Source organism: Brienomyrus brachyistius, chromosome 23 (genome assembly GCF_023856365.1).
Source record: "Brienomyrus brachyistius isolate T26 chromosome 23, BBRACH_0.4, whole genome shotgun sequence".
NCBI lineage: Eukaryota > Metazoa > Chordata > Actinopteri > Osteoglossiformes > Mormyridae > Brienomyrus > Brienomyrus brachyistius.
Genome location: NC_064555.1, coordinates 9187333 through 9209283, shown reverse-complemented (window position 1 = coordinate 9209283; position 21951 = coordinate 9187333). Strand labels below are relative to the sequence as shown.

At 45.8% G+C, this 21951-nt stretch overlaps 2 protein-coding genes across 2 annotated transcripts in view; one reads left to right on the top strand and one right to left on the bottom strand.

Annotated features, from left to right (window-relative positions):
* Positions 1 to 5791: 5791 nt before the first annotated feature.
* On the top strand, positions 5792 to 8098 carry abitram (actin binding transcription modulator). The gene is made up of 6 exons (XM_048993625.1): positions 5792 to 5959; positions 6190 to 6241; positions 6878 to 7007; positions 7256 to 7332; positions 7447 to 7516; positions 7647 to 8098. Exons 1-6 carry the CDS (start codon positions 5890 to 5892, stop codon positions 7779 to 7781), a joined length of 534 nt encoding a protein of 177 aa, XP_048849582.1. The 5' UTR covers positions 5792 to 5889; the 3' UTR covers positions 7782 to 8098.
* The window catches only part of ctnnal1 (catenin (cadherin-associated protein), alpha-like 1), a 38061-nt gene continuing 24114 nt past the window's right edge, over positions 8005 to 21951 (bottom strand). Inside the window, 17 exon segments of the mRNA XM_048993624.1 lie at positions 8005 to 9548; positions 9640 to 9729; positions 10411 to 10530; positions 11130 to 11186; positions 11886 to 11934; positions 12085 to 12239; positions 12399 to 12443; positions 12541 to 12578; positions 14356 to 14506; positions 15095 to 15187; positions 15492 to 15650; positions 16784 to 16870; positions 18235 to 18435; positions 19006 to 19176; positions 19524 to 19613; positions 20221 to 20340; positions 21226 to 21413. Of these exon segments, the coding sequence (XP_048849581.1) occupies positions 9390 to 9548; positions 9640 to 9729; positions 10411 to 10530; positions 11130 to 11186; positions 11886 to 11934; positions 12085 to 12239; positions 12399 to 12443; positions 12541 to 12578; positions 14356 to 14506; positions 15095 to 15187; positions 15492 to 15650; positions 16784 to 16870; positions 18235 to 18435; positions 19006 to 19176; positions 19524 to 19613; positions 20221 to 20340; positions 21226 to 21413 (1973 nt within the window). The 3' untranslated portion in view covers positions 8005 to 9389.

The following is a 21951-nucleotide window of genomic DNA, read 5'->3' as shown; positions in this document are numbered from 1 at the left end:
TACGTTTACATAGTGATTTTCAAGACACCCAAAGTGCTGGACAGAAGCAATGGGGAGCCACTTCAACCAAAACCACTGTGTATTACCTACCTGGATGATGCAACGGTAGCTATTCTGCTCCAGTATGCTCACCACATAGTAGCTAAGGTGGTGAAGGAGCAAGACATCTTAGGGCAAATACATAGTATTCCATTATAGACCTAAAATTAGCTGCATCAGAAGCGTTGGGGCAGTTTGCAAACCCTACAGACTATATACGAGGTGATTAAACTCCTACATATGTGTGCATGTGTGTGCAGACTTGTCTCAAATTGAAAATCTCATGCCAGCCAGCTGACCTAAGTTGGCAACCCTGAGAATTCACCAGTTAGGAATAGGGGGTGATTGGAAGGCCGGATCTGATTGGGCCACAGTGGGTTACAAAACACTGGAGTGAGATCCTGGAGTATGAATGACCTGATGGAAGTTAAACGTGCCACAGGCAATACACCCTGCTCGACTGAAACGTGAGGCCATTACGTGGTACAGGGCCCAGGCAGCTGCAGCTCAACAATCTGGAACTTGTACTGGAACCATGCAAGACAAAGTATAAATATTTGAAGCAAATTTGTTTTTTTTTTTTTCTTTTCTATTTTCATCAAGAAAGGATCAAGTAAAACCAAAAATACAATTTTTTCCGCCGCTGTGTCATTTCAACCTTAAATTCAGGTTTCAAGAGTCACACCAGGGACATTCCACCTATTAAAGCACGCAGCAGGTTTGTAATCAGTGAATGGAAAAGCCTGCCGCACCATCGAAGCTCAATGAAGCTGAACTCCGAAATACGCAACATCGCCAGGTGTCACCAGAAGCTGCGCGGATTACAGAAGTCATTTATTGGTTATCTGCTTCGCAACAGATACGTCAAACTTTAAGACGTCCAGTCGACTAAATTACTCCATCAAAATGAAAACTGTTGGCCATCTGTGTCGCTGGGGGTACATCGTTGATCTGAGCCTCGGAGACGTTCCTCATCCCTCGGGGCCCTTGCCAGGGTGGCGGGAGACTGTGTAACGGCTTCCATATGCCGAGAGGGAGCTTTTGGGGACACGAGATAACGGACGTCCACGTGTACAGCCGGCGATGGCTACACCTGGGGCTGATAACGAGGGCAGGAATGCGCTTCTCTTGTGGCTCCTGGCTCGGCTCGACCTGCATGCTCCCCGCAAGTCCGAAATCAGTACTGCTTCGCTACCCAGGGACATGTTCACACCTGTGACATATACCTGCCCTGCAACTCCCAGCGTTTATCGGGTGGGGGGGGGGGGGGGGGCACTCCCTACTCGCAGAGCAGATGACTTCAGGCCCGCTAGCAAAGTGCACTTGTTTTACCATGAAAATAGCCCAAACATGCACCTACTATGAACGTCTCATGGCTGTTTATCCACTGCAAGGCTGCCGTGTCTCAGGACAGTAAGAAAAACTATAATAATTGTAAGACTATGATTTACATTTTTTCTTGAAGTTAATACACTTTTGTCGTATAATTAAACGAGGCAGATTGTTACCTGTTTATACATTTCTACTGTGTTATGGTAGTTGAGGAAGTGTGTTGAATCGGTTTTCTAAGATTAAAATAGGTATGCCAAACGGATAGAGTTTCTAAGATACTGATTGGTTATATCTGTCATGTGACTGCGATAACGTGGAGTTTGGGGGACTGTTAAGGAGAGGGATAAAGGCAGTTCCACGCATGGGCCTGAGTGCAGTGTGGCTCTTCACAAAGGAACCTCTCTCCATTTGTGTTCTTTTATCTGAGGTATTGAAATTATGCTCTATTTATCATTGTAATGTTTCTTTGTACATATCCCATCTTGCTCTCCTTTCGAAACACACACACACACACACAATATATATATGTATATATATATGTATGTATATATATACAGTGTGTGTGTGTGTGTGTGTGTGTGTATGCAAAGCCTGGTGTCCAGGTGTCCTTCGAGCGTTTCGTAGAGTTCAGAGCCTTGCTCAAGGCCTCGGGGGGGGGGGGGGGGGGTGGGGGGGGTGATTATATGTGGCGAGGTGACCTTCCCATTAGAAGCAGAGCAGCCGTACACAACGGTGCAGCCTTTTAGCGTGCATGCATCCCAGCAATAACCCTAGAGCGGCGCTGCAGAATTGTTCGCTTTTGTTACGAAATGACATGCAAGGCAATTTCCCCATTTAAGATTCTCCATTTGTACAATCCATTTATATCATGTGAAAGTGCAATGTGGGTTGTTTCCCCACCAGCAGAAGTGGTTCGGCTGTGAAACTGGTAGACTGAGACTTCCTAACTGGCCTTTCTCTAGAAGCAAAGGGAGCCTGAGACCAGGCTGTATTATTCCATTATAGACCAAAAATTAGCTACATCAGAATTGATGGGGCAGTTTGCAAACCCTACAGACTATTAACAAGGTAATAAAACTTTTACATACATGCAAATGCATGTACATGTGTGTGCAGACTCGTCTTGAACTGAAAATTTCATGCAAGCCAACTGACCAAATTTGGAAACTCTGAGAATTCACCAGTCGGGTAAAGGGGATGATTAGAAGGATTTAAAGGGCCACAGTGGGTTACAAAACACTGGAGTGAGATCCTGGAGTATGAATGACCTGATGGAAGTTAAACGTACCACAGGCAATACACCCTGACTGAAATGTGAGGCCAATACGATATACAGGACCTGTCATATCCGCTTCATCCTCAAACCCCAGAAAATAAGAGACATAGCGCAGAGGTAACAGGAGATTCCTCTGGCCCCGAAGTGTGACATAGTGCTCCCCTCTAGTGGCAAAGACGAAAACATCACCCCAACATGCAGAACTGCATGAAATACTATCACATTACAATCTTTCTCAGTTGCTTTGGAGCATTTCTCAAATGACAATTAGCATTTGCAAAACAACAAGTGTGATCCCCACACCACAATGCCACTTCTGCAATGAAGAACTTTTCAGTTTCTCATTGCTTCACCCAAATTCCCAAAATGTTTTACTACATACATGCAAATTGTTTTGTACAATTGTAATCATGTTGCAGAATTTTGAGTTGCTTTGGTTTTGTTGGTCAAAATAGGTAATGTAGTTTCCCACTGTAATAATTTCACATTCAAAACTATATATGTAACTGATCATTGTGATAGCTACCACATTCAAAACTTTATACGTAACTGATCATTGTGATAGCTACCACATTCAAAACTATATACGTAACTGATCATTGTGATAGCTACCACATGCAAAACTATTTACCAAGGTTTAAAAATGATTTAAAAACATATTCAATAAATTACAGTGATACAACAATGTTGTGCTTTTGGTTCCCACACGATTTTGTCATTTTGTTGTTCTTGTATTGCCAATTTGCTGTTTTTGTGTTATACGGTGCTGTGTGAATTTTTTGTTTGCTATCATACTGTGTCTTGCCAGTGAACTTTACATACTGTAACGTAGAGCCTAGCAATGTTAAAACTGGTGTCTCTGATATGATTAAGCATCTGTTTGCTAATGAAAAATTATCAGTCGGTGATAATGAAAACGTGGGAACTGACTCTAGTTCAGAATTTTGGAGCATACTTACACTGACATAATGACAATGGTCTCCAACCTTTTTTACAGTGAGAGGGACTGTTATAAAGATATTAATCTTGCGAACTACTGAGTCATGACGGGGCGCCACTCTGTAAATTTTGCTTATTTTGTGTCTTTTTTTTTTTTTTTTAGGGGGGGGGGAGTGGTGCTGATGGTGTTACAATAGATTATGAATGTTTTGAATATTGACCAGTCAGCATTATCAGGTCACCATCTTTTAAGAATCCCGGAGCAATAATGTGGACTGTCTGGCAGGGAGCTGGGAGGGAGCAAAAACATGGACTGTCTGGCAGGGAGCTGGGAGGGAGCAAAAACATGGACTGTCTGGCAGGGAGCTGGGAGGGAGCAAAAACATGGACTGTCTGGCAGGGAGCTGGGAGGGAGCAAAAACATGGACTGTCTGGCAGGGAGCTGGGAGGGAGCAAAAACATGGACTGTCTGGCAGGGAGCTGGGAGGGAGCAAAAACATGGACTGTCTGGCAGGGAGCTGGGAGGGAGCAAAAACATGGACTGTCTGGCAGGGAGCAAAAACATGGACTGTCTGGGGGTCCCGAGGAGCAGTTTGGGAAACACTGGCCGAGAGGACTGTTGTGTTATTATTCACAATATGAGAATGAACCCCCCACACACACACACATACATACACACAGACACAGACACACACACAAACATTTGGTCCAAGCAACTTCACCACCTCCATTGGTACCGGTAGCAACCCTCTGATCATTCACTGCTGTCGTTTCATCTGGACCGTAGCTCAACCCCCTCGCACCACAGGCCATCTCCGCAGGGGTCAGCCGGCCCACTGGAAGCCCACTGCATCCTGGCCAGGTCACTCAGGAGAGGCTTGATCTTCTGGTTCAGTTAGGGCAGTGTGGCCAGGGGCTCTCCAGCACAGAACCCCAAGATGGGAGTGTGTCGCGGCAGGCTCAGACATGGGGCCCCACCTCCACCAAGTCAGAAACACGCAACTGGATCCTACTAAATAATGCAAGGCCTAGAAAGAGACTGATGCTACACACATGTTATATTAGACTTCTAGCTCCATAAACACACAGAGTCAAATTTGGGGAAACTAGTCTACGATCCATGTCTCTTTTTATCTCTTTGGTCAGCTGGCTGTAGTGAGATTTTCAATTTGAGACAAGCCTGCACACGCATTTACATGCATGTGAGAGTTTTATTACCTTCTAAATAGTCTGTGGGGTTTACAAACTACCCTAGTGCTTTAAATGTAAATAATTTTAGGTTTATGATGGAATAATATGGATTTGCCATAAGATGTCTTAATTGTGTGAGTGTGAGAGTCTGAAAGCGTGAGTGTCATGCCAGACGCGGAGAGTTTGCAGCCCTTAATTCTGTCCTGCCCTTCCACCACCTTAGCTACTGTGTGGTGAGCATACTGGAGCAGAATGGCTGCCAGCACATTTGGTGGTTGCAGTGGCTCCCCATTGCTTCTGTAAAGCACTTTGGGTGTCTTGAAAAGCGCTATATAAATATAACATTCATTTATTCAACCCAGCTTCTGTTCTGATTGTCCAACACGTTTTCTATGTGGACTGGGTGCATATCCCACATCTACCATTATTTCAAATTAAAAATTCCACCTACTGTCAAGGCTTCAGAAGGAAGGCAGATGTGGGAGAATTGGCAACCTGGGACCTGAACCATCTCAAAGAGGGTCAGCAGGACTGAGCTCTTGCTGTGAAAGGCTACCACTCTCATGGTTCTTTAGTACAATTCATGGTTTTGGTCTATATAAAGCAAATAATGAAATTAAAATAATAATTTCATACAATAACTGACAATAACTTACCAAGAAGTAACTGTAAGACAAAATATGCACCAAAGTCATGAGACCCGCCAGGGGGCTCGAACGTATCACCAGGATAAACACGATACGATACTTTTAATAACATAAAAGTATTTCTCAGGATACTGTAAAATTAGGTATAAGCATTCTGCGCGAACTCCGAATCTTCACATTAACCATTTGCGTCCCACTGCTAAATGATTAACTTAAATGTCGGATGCTTGCTAGAAACATTATTTCATGAGAATAGAAACATATATCATTAGGCTACATAACCGTGATTCTAATTGTCTCCTTTCCGTTATTTGGGTTTTTGTTGAAGCCGGAATGTTTTCAGGGACGGACCTTCTGTGGTGTCGCTTTTTGTTCCGCTTGGAAAAGGAAACGCAACTTCCGTTATCATCTCGTAGAAGCGCCTGTCTTGTTAAACACACCAACTGTAATCTCCGCGTTTAAGTAATGGATGAGACGGAGGTTAGGAGAACTCCATCTGTAATTGACCGATATTTCACGAGGTGGTACAAAACAGGTATACTTTGAACAGCTCTACAGCTTAAAGGAACTTAGGAAGCTGATGTCTGCATAGATCGGCAACTTATTGACTTAAGTTAATGTTATATAACTTGGCGTGCGTTACTTTGCTCATGATAGAGTTCACTTAATAATAATAATAATAATAATAATAATACATCTCTCCAACCATTTTTGCACATGAGCTGCTCTATGCTAAATAAAGGTTGCGTCTTTTTAATGTTTTAGACCTCAAGGGTAAACCATGTGAGGACCACTGTATCCTGCAGCATTCGAACAGGTACGGAAAACGTACGAATTTTCTCTGCCAAGAACAATGCATAGGGGTTCTTTAAATAATTAGAACCGCAGTCATAGAGATAATGATTTGCTTTTAGCAAGTGTTAATTACAATGTATTTACTGAGATGAACGAATGAATTATTAGATTAAATTGAATGGCTTCCGAATGAATTCTGGGTATGAATTTTTCACAGAGAGATAATTCAGAGTCCCTTTAAAAGTGCAGATTGAAAATGCCACTTTAATGAAGAACTCCGAGGCACCAATATCAGTTTGTCTGAATAATGACCGGCTGAGGGCAACAAGTTGTGAAGTAAAAGCATCTTCCAATTAGCTGCATCGCCTACGAGCAGATTGTTTCTATAGTAACGTAAAAGCATGCTTTATAAAAATTTAAATGTTAACAGGAAAGTTTCGGAGACGGTTTCTTCCATGGCTAAAACACCTGGATAATCTAATTTTTAAATCCATTTGATACTGGGAAGTTGTATTTGCATAACCTTTGGAGTGTACTCTTAAATGCCTTTTGTCACTATACCATCTCCGTATTGCAAAATAGTCTCATTAATTCAATTGGCTGTGCTTGCTGAACACTTAGAAGGGTTTTGTCAGTGGCCTGTCTCTTGTCTTTGCAGAATCTGTGTGATCACTCTCGCTGAGTCACACCCCCTTCTGCAGAAGGGGAAGGCTATACAGAGCGTCAGCTATCAGATCAGCGCCGGCTGTAGCCGTCTACAGAACAAAGTATCAGGGAAATCAAAACGAGTTTGGTGACACCTTGCTTGTTCTATGTGTTTTTATTCCCCTGATGTCTCTGTTGGTATGATTGGACAGCAATGCATTTGCCACTGTTAAGTGCGTGTTCATTATGCGATATCGCTAATTGCAATTTACTTTATGCAGTCAATCATTATGAAACTGCTTGCGACCACTAGCATTTTTCCAGTCTGTTGTATGTACATGTAGCTCAGTCTCTGATGTCTCCATTGAAATGATCTCTGTTCACGTCTCAGGGCGGCCAGTTCCTCACAGAGCTCGCACCACTCTGCAGGATAAAGAGCAGCGACGGGGAGGAATATACTCTGTACAGGTAGGAACCATGCTCAAAAGTTAAAAGTACAAGTTAAATATACATTAAATAAACAGAAACCTCTGCTATCAGAGTCCCTACCTTTGTCTGAAATGACTCCTCCCGCTTCTCCAGCTGTGTGCGGGGCCGTCTGTTGGAGGTCAATGAAGACATTCTCACAAGGCCAAACCTTTTACTTGAGAAGGTGCACCCTGCTTTTCAGTAAATGTACTGTGGTTTCCATGACGACACAACTGTCGGGTGTATATGCTGACTGATCCAGCTTACATTCTCACTGCCGTTTCTTTCCTCTTTTTTGTGTCCGTCTGCCCCAGCCGTGCGCCGAAGGCTACATTGCGGTCCTCCTCCCAAAATTTGAGGAGAGCAAGAGCCTAACGGACACCCTCCTCACCAGAGCCCAATACGAAGACATTCTCTTGAAAAGATCAGCTGTGAAAGTGGACCAGTGAGGGGATTGGGAGGGACATGGTTGCTATGGATACCATGGCCATTTGCCGACAGAGCCTGAAAGGTCACGGCTTTTGCTGCATTGTGGGTAAACCTGGACGGACACTCCATCCTCTCCACTGCTTTTTGTTGGGCTCTTTTAAGACACAAACCTTTCAGACTTGGGACATGTAATTTGGCGTAATCAGCTGTTCCTTATGAAGACAAACTCAAGACCATTTAAGGTTACGAGTAAAGGACCTTTTATTTGAAAAGTTAAACATGTACAGACTTATGGGAAAGGTAAAAGAAAATAAATGGATTTACTTAGAAAAATAAATATGTCCGAAGTCCAATACATTCACCTTGTTCAGTACCCACTGTCAGGCCAGCCTACCGTTGAGGCCCAATGTTCATCTTAGGCACAACAGCTTGCACTCGGATGTAAGGTCACACTAAGTGTCTGACTGCATGAAATACAAGCACACCATGTTTAAAAGGTCGGATTAAGGCAGTTCGCAGTCCTACAGTATGGATGTACACATAAATGTGTGTTCACATGTAAGAAATACCAATCTGTTTCAGTGTAAGTTCCATAAAGTCAGTATGTGTGTACAGAAATAACATAAAGCCATAAGTAATGAAAATGTTTCGCTTCATTGGCTAATTCGTCATTTCACATATCAAAAGTGTAATATTCCAATAGGACATCCCTCTAATACTGCTACATCCACACATAGGAGACTATATCACTCTTTTCTAAAATTCAGTTTATCCGTGATACTTTTTTTTTGGGTTTTCAAGTGGGTCTTTATTCAAACGGTGAGCTTTTGTACCTATGAGTCAGTACCAGTATCGAAAGTTCTGTGATGCCACTTTAGATAGTGGAACAAGATCTGGAGTACGTGACATTATCAGCAGTGAAATACGACGCTAAGCTTTATTGTTCCGATGCAATTGCTTCGTCTTGAAGGGGAGAGAGTCCTTATGTTTTTAGTAGAGACGCTCAGTTCCTTTACAAACTCCACAGCATCCTTTAAACATTAAAAAAAAGTTACAAGTCCTCCCTTTTGGTTAACAAACCTGACATGTCATTGTGTCAAATGTAACAGAAAAAAATAATCATGTTGTGCAGTGCCTCCCTGTTTGGTATTAAAATGCACAAGAGTACTGTGGGAGGCGCCGGCGAATCTCCCGTGCCCCCGTGAGTTTCATGCCTGATTCCGATTGTCACCCTTGATTAGTGCTAGAAAACCCACCAGTGATGTAAGCAGCCGGAAGTCACGGGCGAATTGGACTCGGCCGGTTACGTAAAATCAAGACGATTAGGGGGTGAGACGACTGCACGTGTCTGTAAGGCTGTTTGACAGCATTTACTAGGGTAAAAAAAGGGGTTAAAGACCAGTTAGCAAACTGCATGCGTAGTTCTGCATTTTATATTCTTCCCCGTGCTTTGGCTAATGGTCGTGGGAGACACAACAGGCACGTCACAAAGCGATGCTCTCAATGCACAGTGATCGATGCAGAACCAATCGACAAGCCCGGAGCTTCACACGGCGCCCCCTGCTGGGGAAACGAGGGTGGCGCTCAGCAGTGGATACTCCGAGGCTCCCCATGAGAGTGGCGCTGGACTACTTGCTCTCCAGGAAGGTCAGGCTGGCCATGTGTTGCTCCAGAGACTTGACCCCGAAGCCGTTGGCGTTTCTCCCATGCAGCGGGTCGTCTTTCATGGGGGACTGTCTATCTCTCCAGCTTCCTGGGGAGCTCAGGCTGCTAACATCTGACCTGAACTGCATGTGGGAGTGAGGCAAGGGGGAGAATTCAAACTCACAGGACACACACACCAACCGTGGCTCATTAGCAATGGCCGATAAACAGCACCTGAATCTTCTTAACGAGCCTGTTGCAGACTTGAAGGAGGTAGACCACGACAGTCATGATGCTTCTGATAGTCTGTATGGAACAGTCAACCTGGAAACGACAAGACAGAGGTGCATTTGTGCTACTGTAGTGCTCCTACGTTTTACTGTCCCACATTTCACGTCAACACACAAAGATTGCTAAATAAATGAATGATTTTGTTGTGACAATACGTAGCGACCAGGAAGCTCCCGGACTGACACTACACTCAGATCGGTAATGAACTGCGACAGTGTGTGTCAGAGCCTGGGATTAAACACTGTCACCGAGTACAAGTCCATGACAGGCAAGACTAATGACAGACCAAGAGCGAGACGACTAAAGATTCAGGCAAGTGTTGATTTCCCATCATTCCTGCCGAACCGGCAGTTTCCGTCGCCCACCAGCACCTTACTGCAAGATACCCAGGCCACTGTTGGTGACTGATAAAAAAATGTTGTTTTAAAATAGAAAGAAAGGGTTATTAAATGAGTAAAATGCAGTAAATATCCTAAATTTACTATGTAATTAAGGTTAAGTCAAAGATAACTGCATATGGGGGTTCAATTACAAGCTATGACAGTAAAAAGGTAAAGAAATCAAAATCAGTAGTATAGGTAGAAGGAAAGTGCCCCAAGGTCTGCCGATAATTCAGCAATTCGGTCTAGTTTTTTATTTTTTGAATGAAGGTCTTTCAGGGGGCCGTCCTGGTGCCGGCAGCTTAAAATGCTAACCGTTGCTGGGGTTCCCTACCTTCTGGAATGTGGCAGCCTTGCCCTGCACCAGGGTCTTTACTGTCATCTGTAGTTGTTGGCACAAAGTCATCAGCTTTTCAGTCTCCAAAATTATGAGGGTCTGTTCATCATCTCCCAGCTGGAAAGGGCACAGGAGCCCCCAAAGAACATGACCGTTCAGACTTCTCCAAAGCCATCCGCATCCTTACAGTAATCTCTCCATAGCATCCAGCCACAGGTCAATGTGTATAATTACAAATATCAAAAATATTTTATCTGGAATAGGCTCCAGACCCCCCGCGACCCAGTAGGATAAGCGGTTTGGAAAATGGATGGATGGATTTTATCTGGAAGACCAGCATAGAAATACTAGAAAATATCATCCTGGTTTCTTCTAACCGACTATCTGATGTTCGTTTGGAGTTGCTTATGAAATGGAAGCCAAAAATGTTTGTTTGGTAATCTAAATGACATCATCCCTCATTTTCTCTCAGGCCAGACGAGGGGGGGGGTTTAGCCTGATATCAGAGCTCCCACTTCCTGCAGAGATGGATGGACATCATTAATGGGCATCAAGGAGAGATGTTTAATTAAATCCCTGTCGAAAGGCGCAGAGATGCGCGGACGGCAGCGTGCCTACTATTTACCATGTCAGACGTGGAAAAACACATTAAAGGAGGAGGCAGGACGTCACGTGTAATGGCCTTCATTTCCCCGCGCCGTGATTTATTACTGTACCTGTGCGGTAAAGGCCCGAAGAGACGAGCATAATTGAAAGCCCTCCTCAGAAAACATCTGCGATGGAAGGAAACAGACTTCTTAGGTACATCTTGGGGGAGGGGACTCACCAGCACAGGAGCAAACTCACAGTTGACAGCAGGCCTGCCCGTTCAGGTTTGCTCTTTGCTGGGTGTGGAACTAACACTCAGGAGACGCTTTTAACAATGTTTATTTAACAGGCTTATCAGGCAGCTCTAGTCAGGCGACACAAAGTCGCTCACGTTTACTGTGAATTTCATGGGTTATAGCGTCCCTCTGCCTATACATTAGCGCACTGACGGGTTCACACAGTTACACACACTGACACTGTGTCCTCATATGCATTGATCTCGCTGATTGATTAAATAAAACGATATCATGGTACCTGTGAGCAAATTCTCCTTTTCGCCTACCCCATCCCACTCTCCCGGACACAAAGACGCATATGTGAGAGCAAACTTGGCAGCAAAGGGCAGCCACCTGTAGCGATGCCCATGAAGCTGAGGAATAAGGGCCTTGCTCACAGATGTGACTGTTCTGCCGAGGCTGGGGTTTAAACCAGCGACCTTCCGATCACAGGTACAGAGGCTCAGCCCGCTGAACCAAGCGGTAAAGACTTGTAAGACACATTCAGTGCTGCATCTCCTAGACACTTTTACCGCACAACATCCAGGAATGTACCACATCTTATATGCACTAAAGGTGTACCCAGGATGGACAGGCGGGGATACACACCTCTGCCTGGTGGAACAGATCCAGCGTGGTCTTCAGAAGGCCTTCCCCTCTAATTCAGCAGCAGAAAAAGAACAGCCATTCACTGAAAATCCACCTCATATTTCCCCACAAGTCTCATAGAAATTAATGGAGAGTCCCCACAAAGATATGAATACAAACGTGTGTGTGTGTGTGTGCGCGCACAGGCTCGGCGCTGTACCTGGTAAATAGGTATATGGAGTATGCCATACTGGACAGGTTCTGTCCCTGTCGCAAGATTTCGTGCTCCTGCTCCTCCCACTTCTCACTCTCCATGTCCACGTCGGACGTGAGCAACCGCAGCTCCAGGCCCAGCTTGGCCATGGTGGTCTGCTCCTGGAAAGGTGCCCTCTAGCGTGAGCCGTAGCAGCGCAAGCAGCCCCTCCCCCCCAGGACCCATCCTACACTTTCCCTGCATCATTACTCTTGCCCATTACAATTTATGACTGAGGTTATACGGTGAGATGAGGAGTGCGAGGTGTCGGACTGACATACCTCTGAGTCGAGCTTGGCAGCCTTTGCCATCTTTGCTGAATGTTTCTGGATGAAAAAAGGCAGAGGTAAATATCTTGTAAAACAAGATAGAGGACGACACTGGTCACCTCTTCAGTGGCACATTTCTCCATGTGGAACTCACCCCAGGTCTCGGCAGCGATAAGTAGGTTTTCTTATCTCCTTGGAGGAAAAAAAGAATACTCATTCAAAATTCAAAATTCAAAATTCTCCAGTACTTAATACATTTTTGTCATAGTTGGATGATAAAACTCTTAGTTGCTTTCTGTGGGTAAATTATAGGAGAAACACTCATTTATCTTACCCACCCTATGTCTATCTTAATGGGAACCAATAAAGTAAACATTAAGAAGTGGGTTAAACCAATAGCATGCTGCTAGCACAGGTTGACCCCGCCCATATATGGTCGATATGGCAGGAGAAAGCATTCACTTGTGGGAGTTTCGCTTATATACAAATGCTCTGAGGGCAGAATGATTGGTTATCTCTCTGAACCAATCAGATTGTAGAGGAGGTGGATCCAAGTAACTAGGGGAGCCAGACCCAATACATCCATCTGATTGGTCCTACTATCCTGTATAATATGATTATCTAATTTTTCGTTCCGTCCTTAGAACTTTTTTGTGTAAGTAAATCTTTCACGAGCAAAATGTTCCAGCCATTATTTCTGGTCTCCATAATCTGCCACTCAGTCCTTTATTTATACAGCAATACCTCATGGAAGGACACACAGATGTTTTACTGTCTGTATACGCTGTGAGGATGGCTACTGGAGCGTACACTGCAGTTTAGAGTTCTGTACTTCACAATGATTATACAGACAAGCAAATTGACTTATGCTGGAAATGCCTGGAGGGCATCGCTCAGCTACATCCTGAAATGCTACAATGTTTGCATGTAATTAAATCACCCAATCAATGGCTGCTGATTCAACCCTAAAATTCAACCTTTGTGGATGGCGGACAAATGCTAGAAAACACTATGGTTCATCATTGCTTTCTGTCTGTGAGCCACTCATGCCTGGTTTCCAGCAACACAGAGCTGGTACCGGTGCTGGGATGCTTCTCGCTTGGTGCCTTTTGAGAACCAGCCTGCATTCCAAACTGTTTTAATAAAAATGGACAGAACGGAAATGTTACACAGGCATGAAAGTGAAAGGTTAATCTGTATTTACTTTTCTGGATTTATTTTGATCTGTTGTGGATTCAAAGTTTTTATAAGCTGCCGAACCAAGAAAAGGCTTTCAGGATACGACTCTGAGACAAAAGTGGATACTGGCAATTGAGACAAAGGTTCCTGCCATCTCTGAGAGTTTATTTTCGCACAATGTTTTACCGCTGTCCTTTTAAGGATTGTGCAATAAAAGAATCTGCTAAAAACTGAACTTTGCTGTCTGCCTCATGATCTCTTCGCCACTTGAGCGCCACAATATTTTACTTACTTGACCTGCGACGTATTTATACTTTATTATTAAATCCGGCCAGCAGATTGAGCTTTTGTTTTTCTCAGTGGAATAACGTTACGTTGTTTTTCTTATTCTAAGATGGCTAGTTGCTTCACTGCAAGCACTGGCGTTATTGGACTAAACTATATCAGTTATGGACTGAATTTTCCAGGTTTGGACGCCACAGCCCATCCCATTTTCGCCGACGATACGATGGCAAATTTTGAGCCCAGCTTTTCTGTGCTGCCGTGCTGGAGCCGTATTTTCTGGCCCAGGGCCAGTTTTTTGCAGTGGAAATGCGCGGAACTAGTTCCGGATTGGGAAACAGTCCGGCACCAGCACCGCGTTGGTGGAAAGGAAGCTGCAGAGGCATGAAGTCAAACAAAATGCTATTATATTTTATATTTCTTACATATCAGCACTTGGGTACATTTTAAAGTCCAGTCTATGTAGATAATATGGTACACTGGAATGGAGCGCTGTTCGGGCTGGTACCTCGCCGGCCCTCGAAAACATCATTGATCTCCCGCAGCAGGATAGCCATGTCATTGAGCTGCGACTCCCAGGCTTCACAGAACACGTCCAGGTTCTCCTTGGCAATCTTGCTGGTGGGGTGAAGTGCCAAGGTCTGCACTGCAGAGATGATCTTTTTTTGGGGGGGGGAGGGGGGGGGGGCATCATTAAGAACAAACACAATTACATGAGTCATGACCGCCACCTTCTCCCTGCATCTGATGCGAGACTCCGAAGAGTAATTAACCACTGCTGTGACCCGTAAGATGAAACATGAAGGGGGGGGTGGGGGGGGGGGGGGTGGGGTGACTGTGGGAAGCTCTCCATCCCACCAACGTAATCTCAAACCAACAGGGGATGTGGGTCCACCATCCGCCACTTAGCCAATGAGAATCAGCAAAGGGTCTTTATCATTCTCCTTTATGTGAATCGTAAGGCAATGCGTTGTGCTAAGAGCCACTGACAGTCTGGCCTTTCCCATAATCCCTTGTTCCCACAGCCACGATAAATTACTAGCCTGGCCCACAGCTGTTTGTCACGATGCACCATTTTCTAGGCAACAATGCAAGTTGTGCTCCACCAACAGCTGTCAAATTCTGCACAATCAATTTAGGAAACTCCATTACAGTGGGTCAGATTCAGATTCGCTATGATCATTTGCCCCATTGGGGATCTCACCGCGTCTCCGGCGTCTCCCAGTGACCCCCAAGCCTCAACTCACCTGTGGCCCAATGACCTGGAAGGCATCCACAGCATGTATACAGGTGATTTCAAGTGGTTCCGTCCCAGATATGTGGCGCAGGAGCCGGCACGCCTGGATGCGGTGGGAGGAAGAAAGGATCGTAAACACAGGGGGGGCACCCTGTGGAGCTGGGGGGCTTCTCTCAAGGATCACATTGTTTTCAAATGATTGTCAGCTGCATCAGTTAATCTCCATCCAAGGTTACTTCAGATAGGTACAGCTTATGTCCTTACAGTTGTGCATTTTGCAGAATTTTAGGTTAAGCCCCGTCTCAGACCACATGAATACACGACCTGCTGCTGCGTTACATCTCCCCTGAGCTGCGGACACACGCCGGTGCGCCCCCTAAAGTATAATTCAGGAAGTGCAACTCCACCTCCACCAGCTGCTCCTTCTGCTCGGTCAGCTTGCGCGAGAACTCGGCCACCGCTTCCGAGTCGCCCTCGCCTCCGGATCTTTTCAGGGCCTTCGGAACAACTTGCTCAGCGTGGCACTTCAGCAGGTCCGCTGCGCGTCCCACAGCCGCTTTATGGAGCTGCAAAGGGGGTTGGGGGTCGTAAGGCTTCAATTGAACTCTATTGGGGCTCAAAGTGTGTCAAGAGGATCTTTAAGAAAGTCTGAGAATAAATCCTTAGAGAACTTTAATGGCCGACTCAGTATCAGTTGGTCTGAGGGTGTTTGAAGCATGGATACCACATTTTGATCACCCATGGCATTAAAACTACCTGCTTAACAGTGGGTAGGTCCCTCTTGTACCACCAAAACAGCTCTGAACCATTGAAATATGGACTCTACAAGACCTCCGAAGGTGTCCTGTGGTATCTGGCATCAAGATATTAGCAGAAGATTCTTTAGGTTCTGCATGTTGCAAGGCAGGGTCTCCAGGAATAAGACCCATTCGTCCAGCACATCCCACAGATGCTCGGTTAGACTGAGATTTGTGGAACTTGGTGGTCGCTAAGTGAACCATTTTCATGTTCCTCACACCGTTCCTGAACACTTTTCGCAGTGTGACAGGGCACGGTATCCTGCTGAAAGAGGACACTGCCAACAGGGAATAGTGTCGCCATGAAGGGGTGTACTTGGTCTGGAAGAATGAGGCTGGTGGCACATGTGAAAGTAACATCCATATGAACGCCAGCATGCAGGACACTGGCCAAAGCATCACGCTGCCCAAAGTAGCTTGCCTTCATGCCAAAGTGCATGCTGGTGCCATCTCTTCCCGAGACGTCCACGTGATACAACAGAAAACATGACTCGCCAGACCGGGTCACCTTCTTCAATTGCTCCATGATCTAGTTCTGACGCCCATGTGCCAATTGTAGGCGCTTTTGGGCAGTGGAAAGAGTCAGCATTGGCACTCTGATCAGTCTGCGCCTACACAGCCCTGTACGCAGCAAGCTGTGATGCACCAGGTGTTCTGACACCACTCTTTCATAGCTAGCATTAACTACTTCAGCAATTTGTACTCCGATAGCTCTCCTGTAGGACTGGGCCAGCTGGTGGACCACAGTTGGAAGGTACTGACCACTTGGTGGTCTATCCTTCACAACTGCCATTGTAACGAGATAATCAATGTTATTCAGTTGACTGTGTCAGACTGTGCTGGCCACTGTCCCAGGCTGCGGTGCTGAACTGGGCACCCCCTGCTGGTAGACAGAGCCTCACCTCACACCTGAGCTTGTTCATGTACTGGCAGATCTTCAGGATGGACAGCTCCATCTGCTCAGTGGCTTCCATGGCGTTGAAAGACTGCTGCTGGGGCGAGAAACAGGAAAAAAAAAAAAGTCAGTGGCCTGTGACAGGCGTGAGGCGTCTATGCTGACGCGCAGGCAAATTTCAGGGCAGTCGCAGTGGACCCGGAGAGGACCCCTGTTGCCTCGACAACTGACAGCCTTATGAAATGGCAGTGAGAGGATGCAAGATGGGTGATGAGTGTCTCTATCAAGGGGGATTAGCAGCGGGGTGTCATTGGAGAAATGCATTTCTGAACGAAGAGCTCTGATATTCAAGGGCTCCAAAACTCAACCAGACACCAATATTGGGGTTCAAAACTGGCTGGAACGAGGGCACAGCTTGCAAAATTTTTTTTATGAAATATTAGTATCCATCACAGTCGTACAGGTAATGGCTAAATTACATCAAACTGATTTCAGCGACAGGTCTTGGGGTTAAAATTTTCGGGGAGCAACGACAAAAGTACTGACATTCCAACAAGCTATATATATACACATATATACATATACATATATATATATATATATATATATATATGTATTTTTTTTATAAATACTAGATTAGCACACAACTGCACAGTGGATGCCGAGAGACGTCAGACTCGGATCGCACTTAAATGAACTGAAACAAGGCTAGGAAAGGAGGAAGAGCTGGTCTGTGAGGGACAATGAGAGGAAGACCCCACCCCCATGTGCCAGAGCAGACAATGCACTCAAACTGTGGAAAAATCCAGAAGCCATTTCACTCTCTCTGATTGCAGGTTTCCATAGCTGCATTCTCTACATGACTGTCAGCTGACAGAACAAACTAAACCACTGTTTGGAAAAGCCTCCAAAACCCTGACCAATCCAAAAACGTCTTCATGACCGTTTCTTATTTTTTCGGAACATAAAAAGCCACCACCAGTCATTTTCTGGTTGTAATCTCAAGCTTTTTCTGTTCCTTTTCCTAAATTGAAAATGCCACTTCTTCAGCAGTCTGGAGACAGACTATTTGAAGATCATCAAGGAGAGATTCAACCGGTTCGACTCACTTTATGTGAATTTAAGATGATGGCAGGTTGCACAGGTCAAATGTAAAGTCCATGTGTGCAAAGACAGGGATACTGCTGATGTACCTTACAGCAAGGCAGTTGTGTTGATAAGAGCATGCTAAATAAGGCAGCGAAACTGATAATGTGCAAAGGACTAAGAATAAAACCCAAAACACACTTTATAACACTTGTCCTTCCTGTTTATTTCACCAAAATTAACCTCCCCGTAAACAACAGCTGGTGCCGATTTTATGTTTTCCGGCTTTGCCTATTTACTCCCAAGAGGTGTGAATTCCAACGTGATGCAAATTTGGGCTCATCAGCGCCCCCATTGGGAAGTCTGACTGACCGCATGCGTCCAGTCGGCAGTCAGCTGCTGCAATTCCTGCCTGGAGGCGTGGCACAGCTGCAGGATTCCCTCGCGGTGCTCGTGGCTGGTGTAGGCAGAGTCTGTGAAGTCCTCAGTCTGCTCTACGACGCCCTCTAGCTGTGAGGCCAGGCTCTCCTGGGACTGGCTGTACAGGGTCTCCCGCAAGTGCTCTACCCTTACCTGCAAACAGGGGGGCATGTTGTGCTGTGATTTCGGCCCACTTTCTTTTTCGGGATCATTTTATTATCAAAACGTGTCCAGATCTCGATACCCCCACCACCTGCCTCCCTTTCCATGACCTGGCAACTATGCTCTTTCCTTTTTTGTCTGCATTCCTCCTCCCCCATGCTCCATAAACCCACTCCACTCTCTGCCCTAAATAAACTCCCGGAAAGATCCCCCCCATCTATGTGCCACATGGTCCTATGACACGGGGGCCCCGAGCATAGACCAATGTTTCCCAACCCGGTCTTCAGGGACCCCTAGATGGTCCGCATTTTCACTCCCTCACAGATCCCAAAATACCACAGGTGACAATCATGTAATGAATGTTTACCAGAGATGTGGTGGAGTTTAGGAGGGAGCAAAAACATGGACCTTATTGGGGTCCCGAGGACTGGGTTGAGAAACACTACATTACATGGTTCAGCATTTGTGCCACAACACATGATCACTGCTCACCTCGACCACACGAGTCCCCCTACCCAAAAAAAAAAAAAAAAAATCCCTAAACGGCGAGCGTCGGAGAACCTTGAAGTCCTTGATCCCCATGTAGATGCTGATGGGCAGGAGCTGTGCCTCGCTGCCTCCCCGGGCGTCGGTCACGATCTCGATCACCTGCTCCAGCGCGTGCCGCATGCGGTGGAAGACGGCAGCCTTGTTGACACTTGCAGACTCGCAGTCGGGATGCCGCAGGCAGGTCTGCAAGGGGAGACGAGACGAGCAGCACACTGAGAAACACGCCAACGGGCCCTGACTATCCCACCTGGAGCGCAGACAGTGGCAGGTTTTAGCAACACTCAAACCAACCATTTGTGCTGGAGCCTCAAGGGATCCTGTTAGCCACAATCAAACAACACACTAAATATATATACTAAATAATGACTGTGACTCTTTATACTGAACTGGTTGGTTGAAACTAAATCTAGGTCTGGATTTTTCCTTTCTGGACCTGAACTATCCACTTCTGCAACAAAACCATTTTGTACTATTATATGACTAATATCTTAAAATGTGATCGAACTGCTCGCTGGCTCTTCAGGAGTCACCTTGGACGCGGTGAGGAGCATCATGGTGCACTTCTCCAGCACCGCCCGCGATGCTGCCATCCTGGCCTTCTTCTTGTCGTCCTTCAGGTCCTGGGGGGGGGGGTGGACAGGCACAGCACAGCAGTGAGACCATGGCCAGAGGCAGTGACACAGGAGAGATGTTTGCTCCTGGTTGGGAACTGAGGAGCCCCCCCCAGGAGTCTGTCTCATTTTGGGGAATCTGAGGGAACCAAAAACACGGATCAGACTGACGCTAAGCAATTGATATTACGGAAATGGGTCTGGGACTATGTCACACGGACCAGGCTCGGTGATCGTGGTCATAAAGCGTTTTCTGAATAATTTTCCCTTCAGGGAAAACTAAGAGATTCTAGAGGAACCCGTGGCCAAGAACCGGCTTATCGGTCATATTCCTCGTCAGTCGGCAGGAAACGTCCACCGTTTGTAAAACAAGCGCAGGGAAACTGCAAAACTGCATCACAGTGTTTTTCCTGAGACCAGAATGTAACACGTCGGATGTTTAAAATGGCTGGAGAGCCCTGTGAAAGAATTACCTGCCTTTAGGCAACGTGCTCCTTCCCAGATGGAATCAAAGACTGGCCCCAGCTGAGGCAAGTGTCAATTAAGGGGAAAACAGTGGGTGACAGCATTTCACATTTGTTTGTTTTTTTGTGTTGTTCGAAGGCCTGATGCTCACATTCTGCCGATCTCCCGTCAGGTGGGCGAACTCCACCATCTCGTTTCCGAACTGGCTGAAGATCTGCACGAACTCCTGGAAGCTGCTGACCATCTCCAGGTGGTCCAAGGTGACGAGAACCTGCAGGGCACCGGGGGTTACGACCTCTAATCAGAGTCTGTGCTACACATTTTCACATGACATCCCAGGACCCCTAAAACAGGCACAAGGCAGAAAGACCTATCAGCGATACCCCACACCTTTTCCAAAGATTATACTCACGATCAAAGCGCTGATATAGCCCTTTGACCCGCATCTGTCATGGGTCCAAGTAAACTAATTAGTTATCTAAAAAGAAGCTCCCTCCAGACGGTTTGTCTTTAGGAGAATTAGGTCATCCATATCTTGGGCAGAAAGTAATGGTCGGAGGGAGAGGATCCCTTTTAGCTTACAAATAATGCCTCTGCACACCCCTATGCGTCATGTTCTTCATCACTCCTTTATGCTGTTGCATTACATTAGAATGATTAGGAATATTTTCTGCCTTTGAGAAGTCTAACCCAGGCAGATGGAGGCTGCCTGAGAACCAGTCTCCCGATGTTTAAGACTATGGGAACTTAAACAAAGGGAGTGATGTTAAATGAATGCTTATTGGACACTTCTTAACAGGTGGCAGAGTTTCATTCGCAGAACATTCTGTTGCCAGATTTCCTTTCAAAATAGTAGATATTCATGAACAAGTCTTGCATCTTGATCACATCATCTCAATTCACCGACTCTAGAATGATGAGATGCACTGTAACCTAGAGCTGTCGTTTTCCCCCATTATCAGTAAAATTATACGCCCATATCAGTAAAAACAATGAATAAAAATCGTTATTTTCCAGCAAATGGCTTGAACCATTTTAAGGAAAGCTGGGATGGGGGTGAGTTGGTGGTAATGGAAACACCGCCGTAAGGACTGAGTGCATCAGCAACTGCAAGACGAGCTCTTAGGGGAGATGTGAACCTTGTCATGGAACCTACCTTGTTGCGAGACGTGATGATCTGCTTGATGACGACGCGGTCGGCCAGCACAAGAACTTTGGTCACGGATGAGAGCAGCATCCTGGCAGCCTTCACCATGGCCATCTTGTCGCTGAAGATGGTGGTCCGCCCATCAGACTCTGGCTGATCGGCGCTCACCACGTCAGTGAGATGGGCAATGGCATCACCTGGGGGCAGAGAAGATGACCCCCCGCGTTAGCATATTAGCTGTGTAGGTCGTCTTGGGTGCCTGTATGCTCTACGCTACCCGTGTTAGCATGTTAGCCGTGTAGGTCATCCTGAGAGCCTGTATGCTCCATGCTACCAGTGTTAGCATGTTAGCCATGTAGGTCATCTTGGGTGCCTGCATATTGTAATTGGTCCTTCAAAGCTATTTCATTTGGTTCTCCTCACCTGAAGTACTGCCTAAAGAACCGTGTACTGGATCCTTTTAAACTGTAGCCGTTACAAGTCCATTCAATTGATAGGAGTTCTAACAAAAATCTGTAACATTGTTGCAATCAATATGTGAAGGGCCTTCTTATACCAGGTTGCATGGTACCCTGGTTCACAGGCCTCCGTTCTTTCAGAAGATCCCTGTAGTCCCAGGCCTGTGCACCAGGCTACTGAAGTAGGCTGGCTCTAGGTCAGAAGAGGACTTCATGAACACCATGCCTGGATCTGGCAGCACGTTGAAGGTCAGACTTTAAACAGTGGCAATCGGAC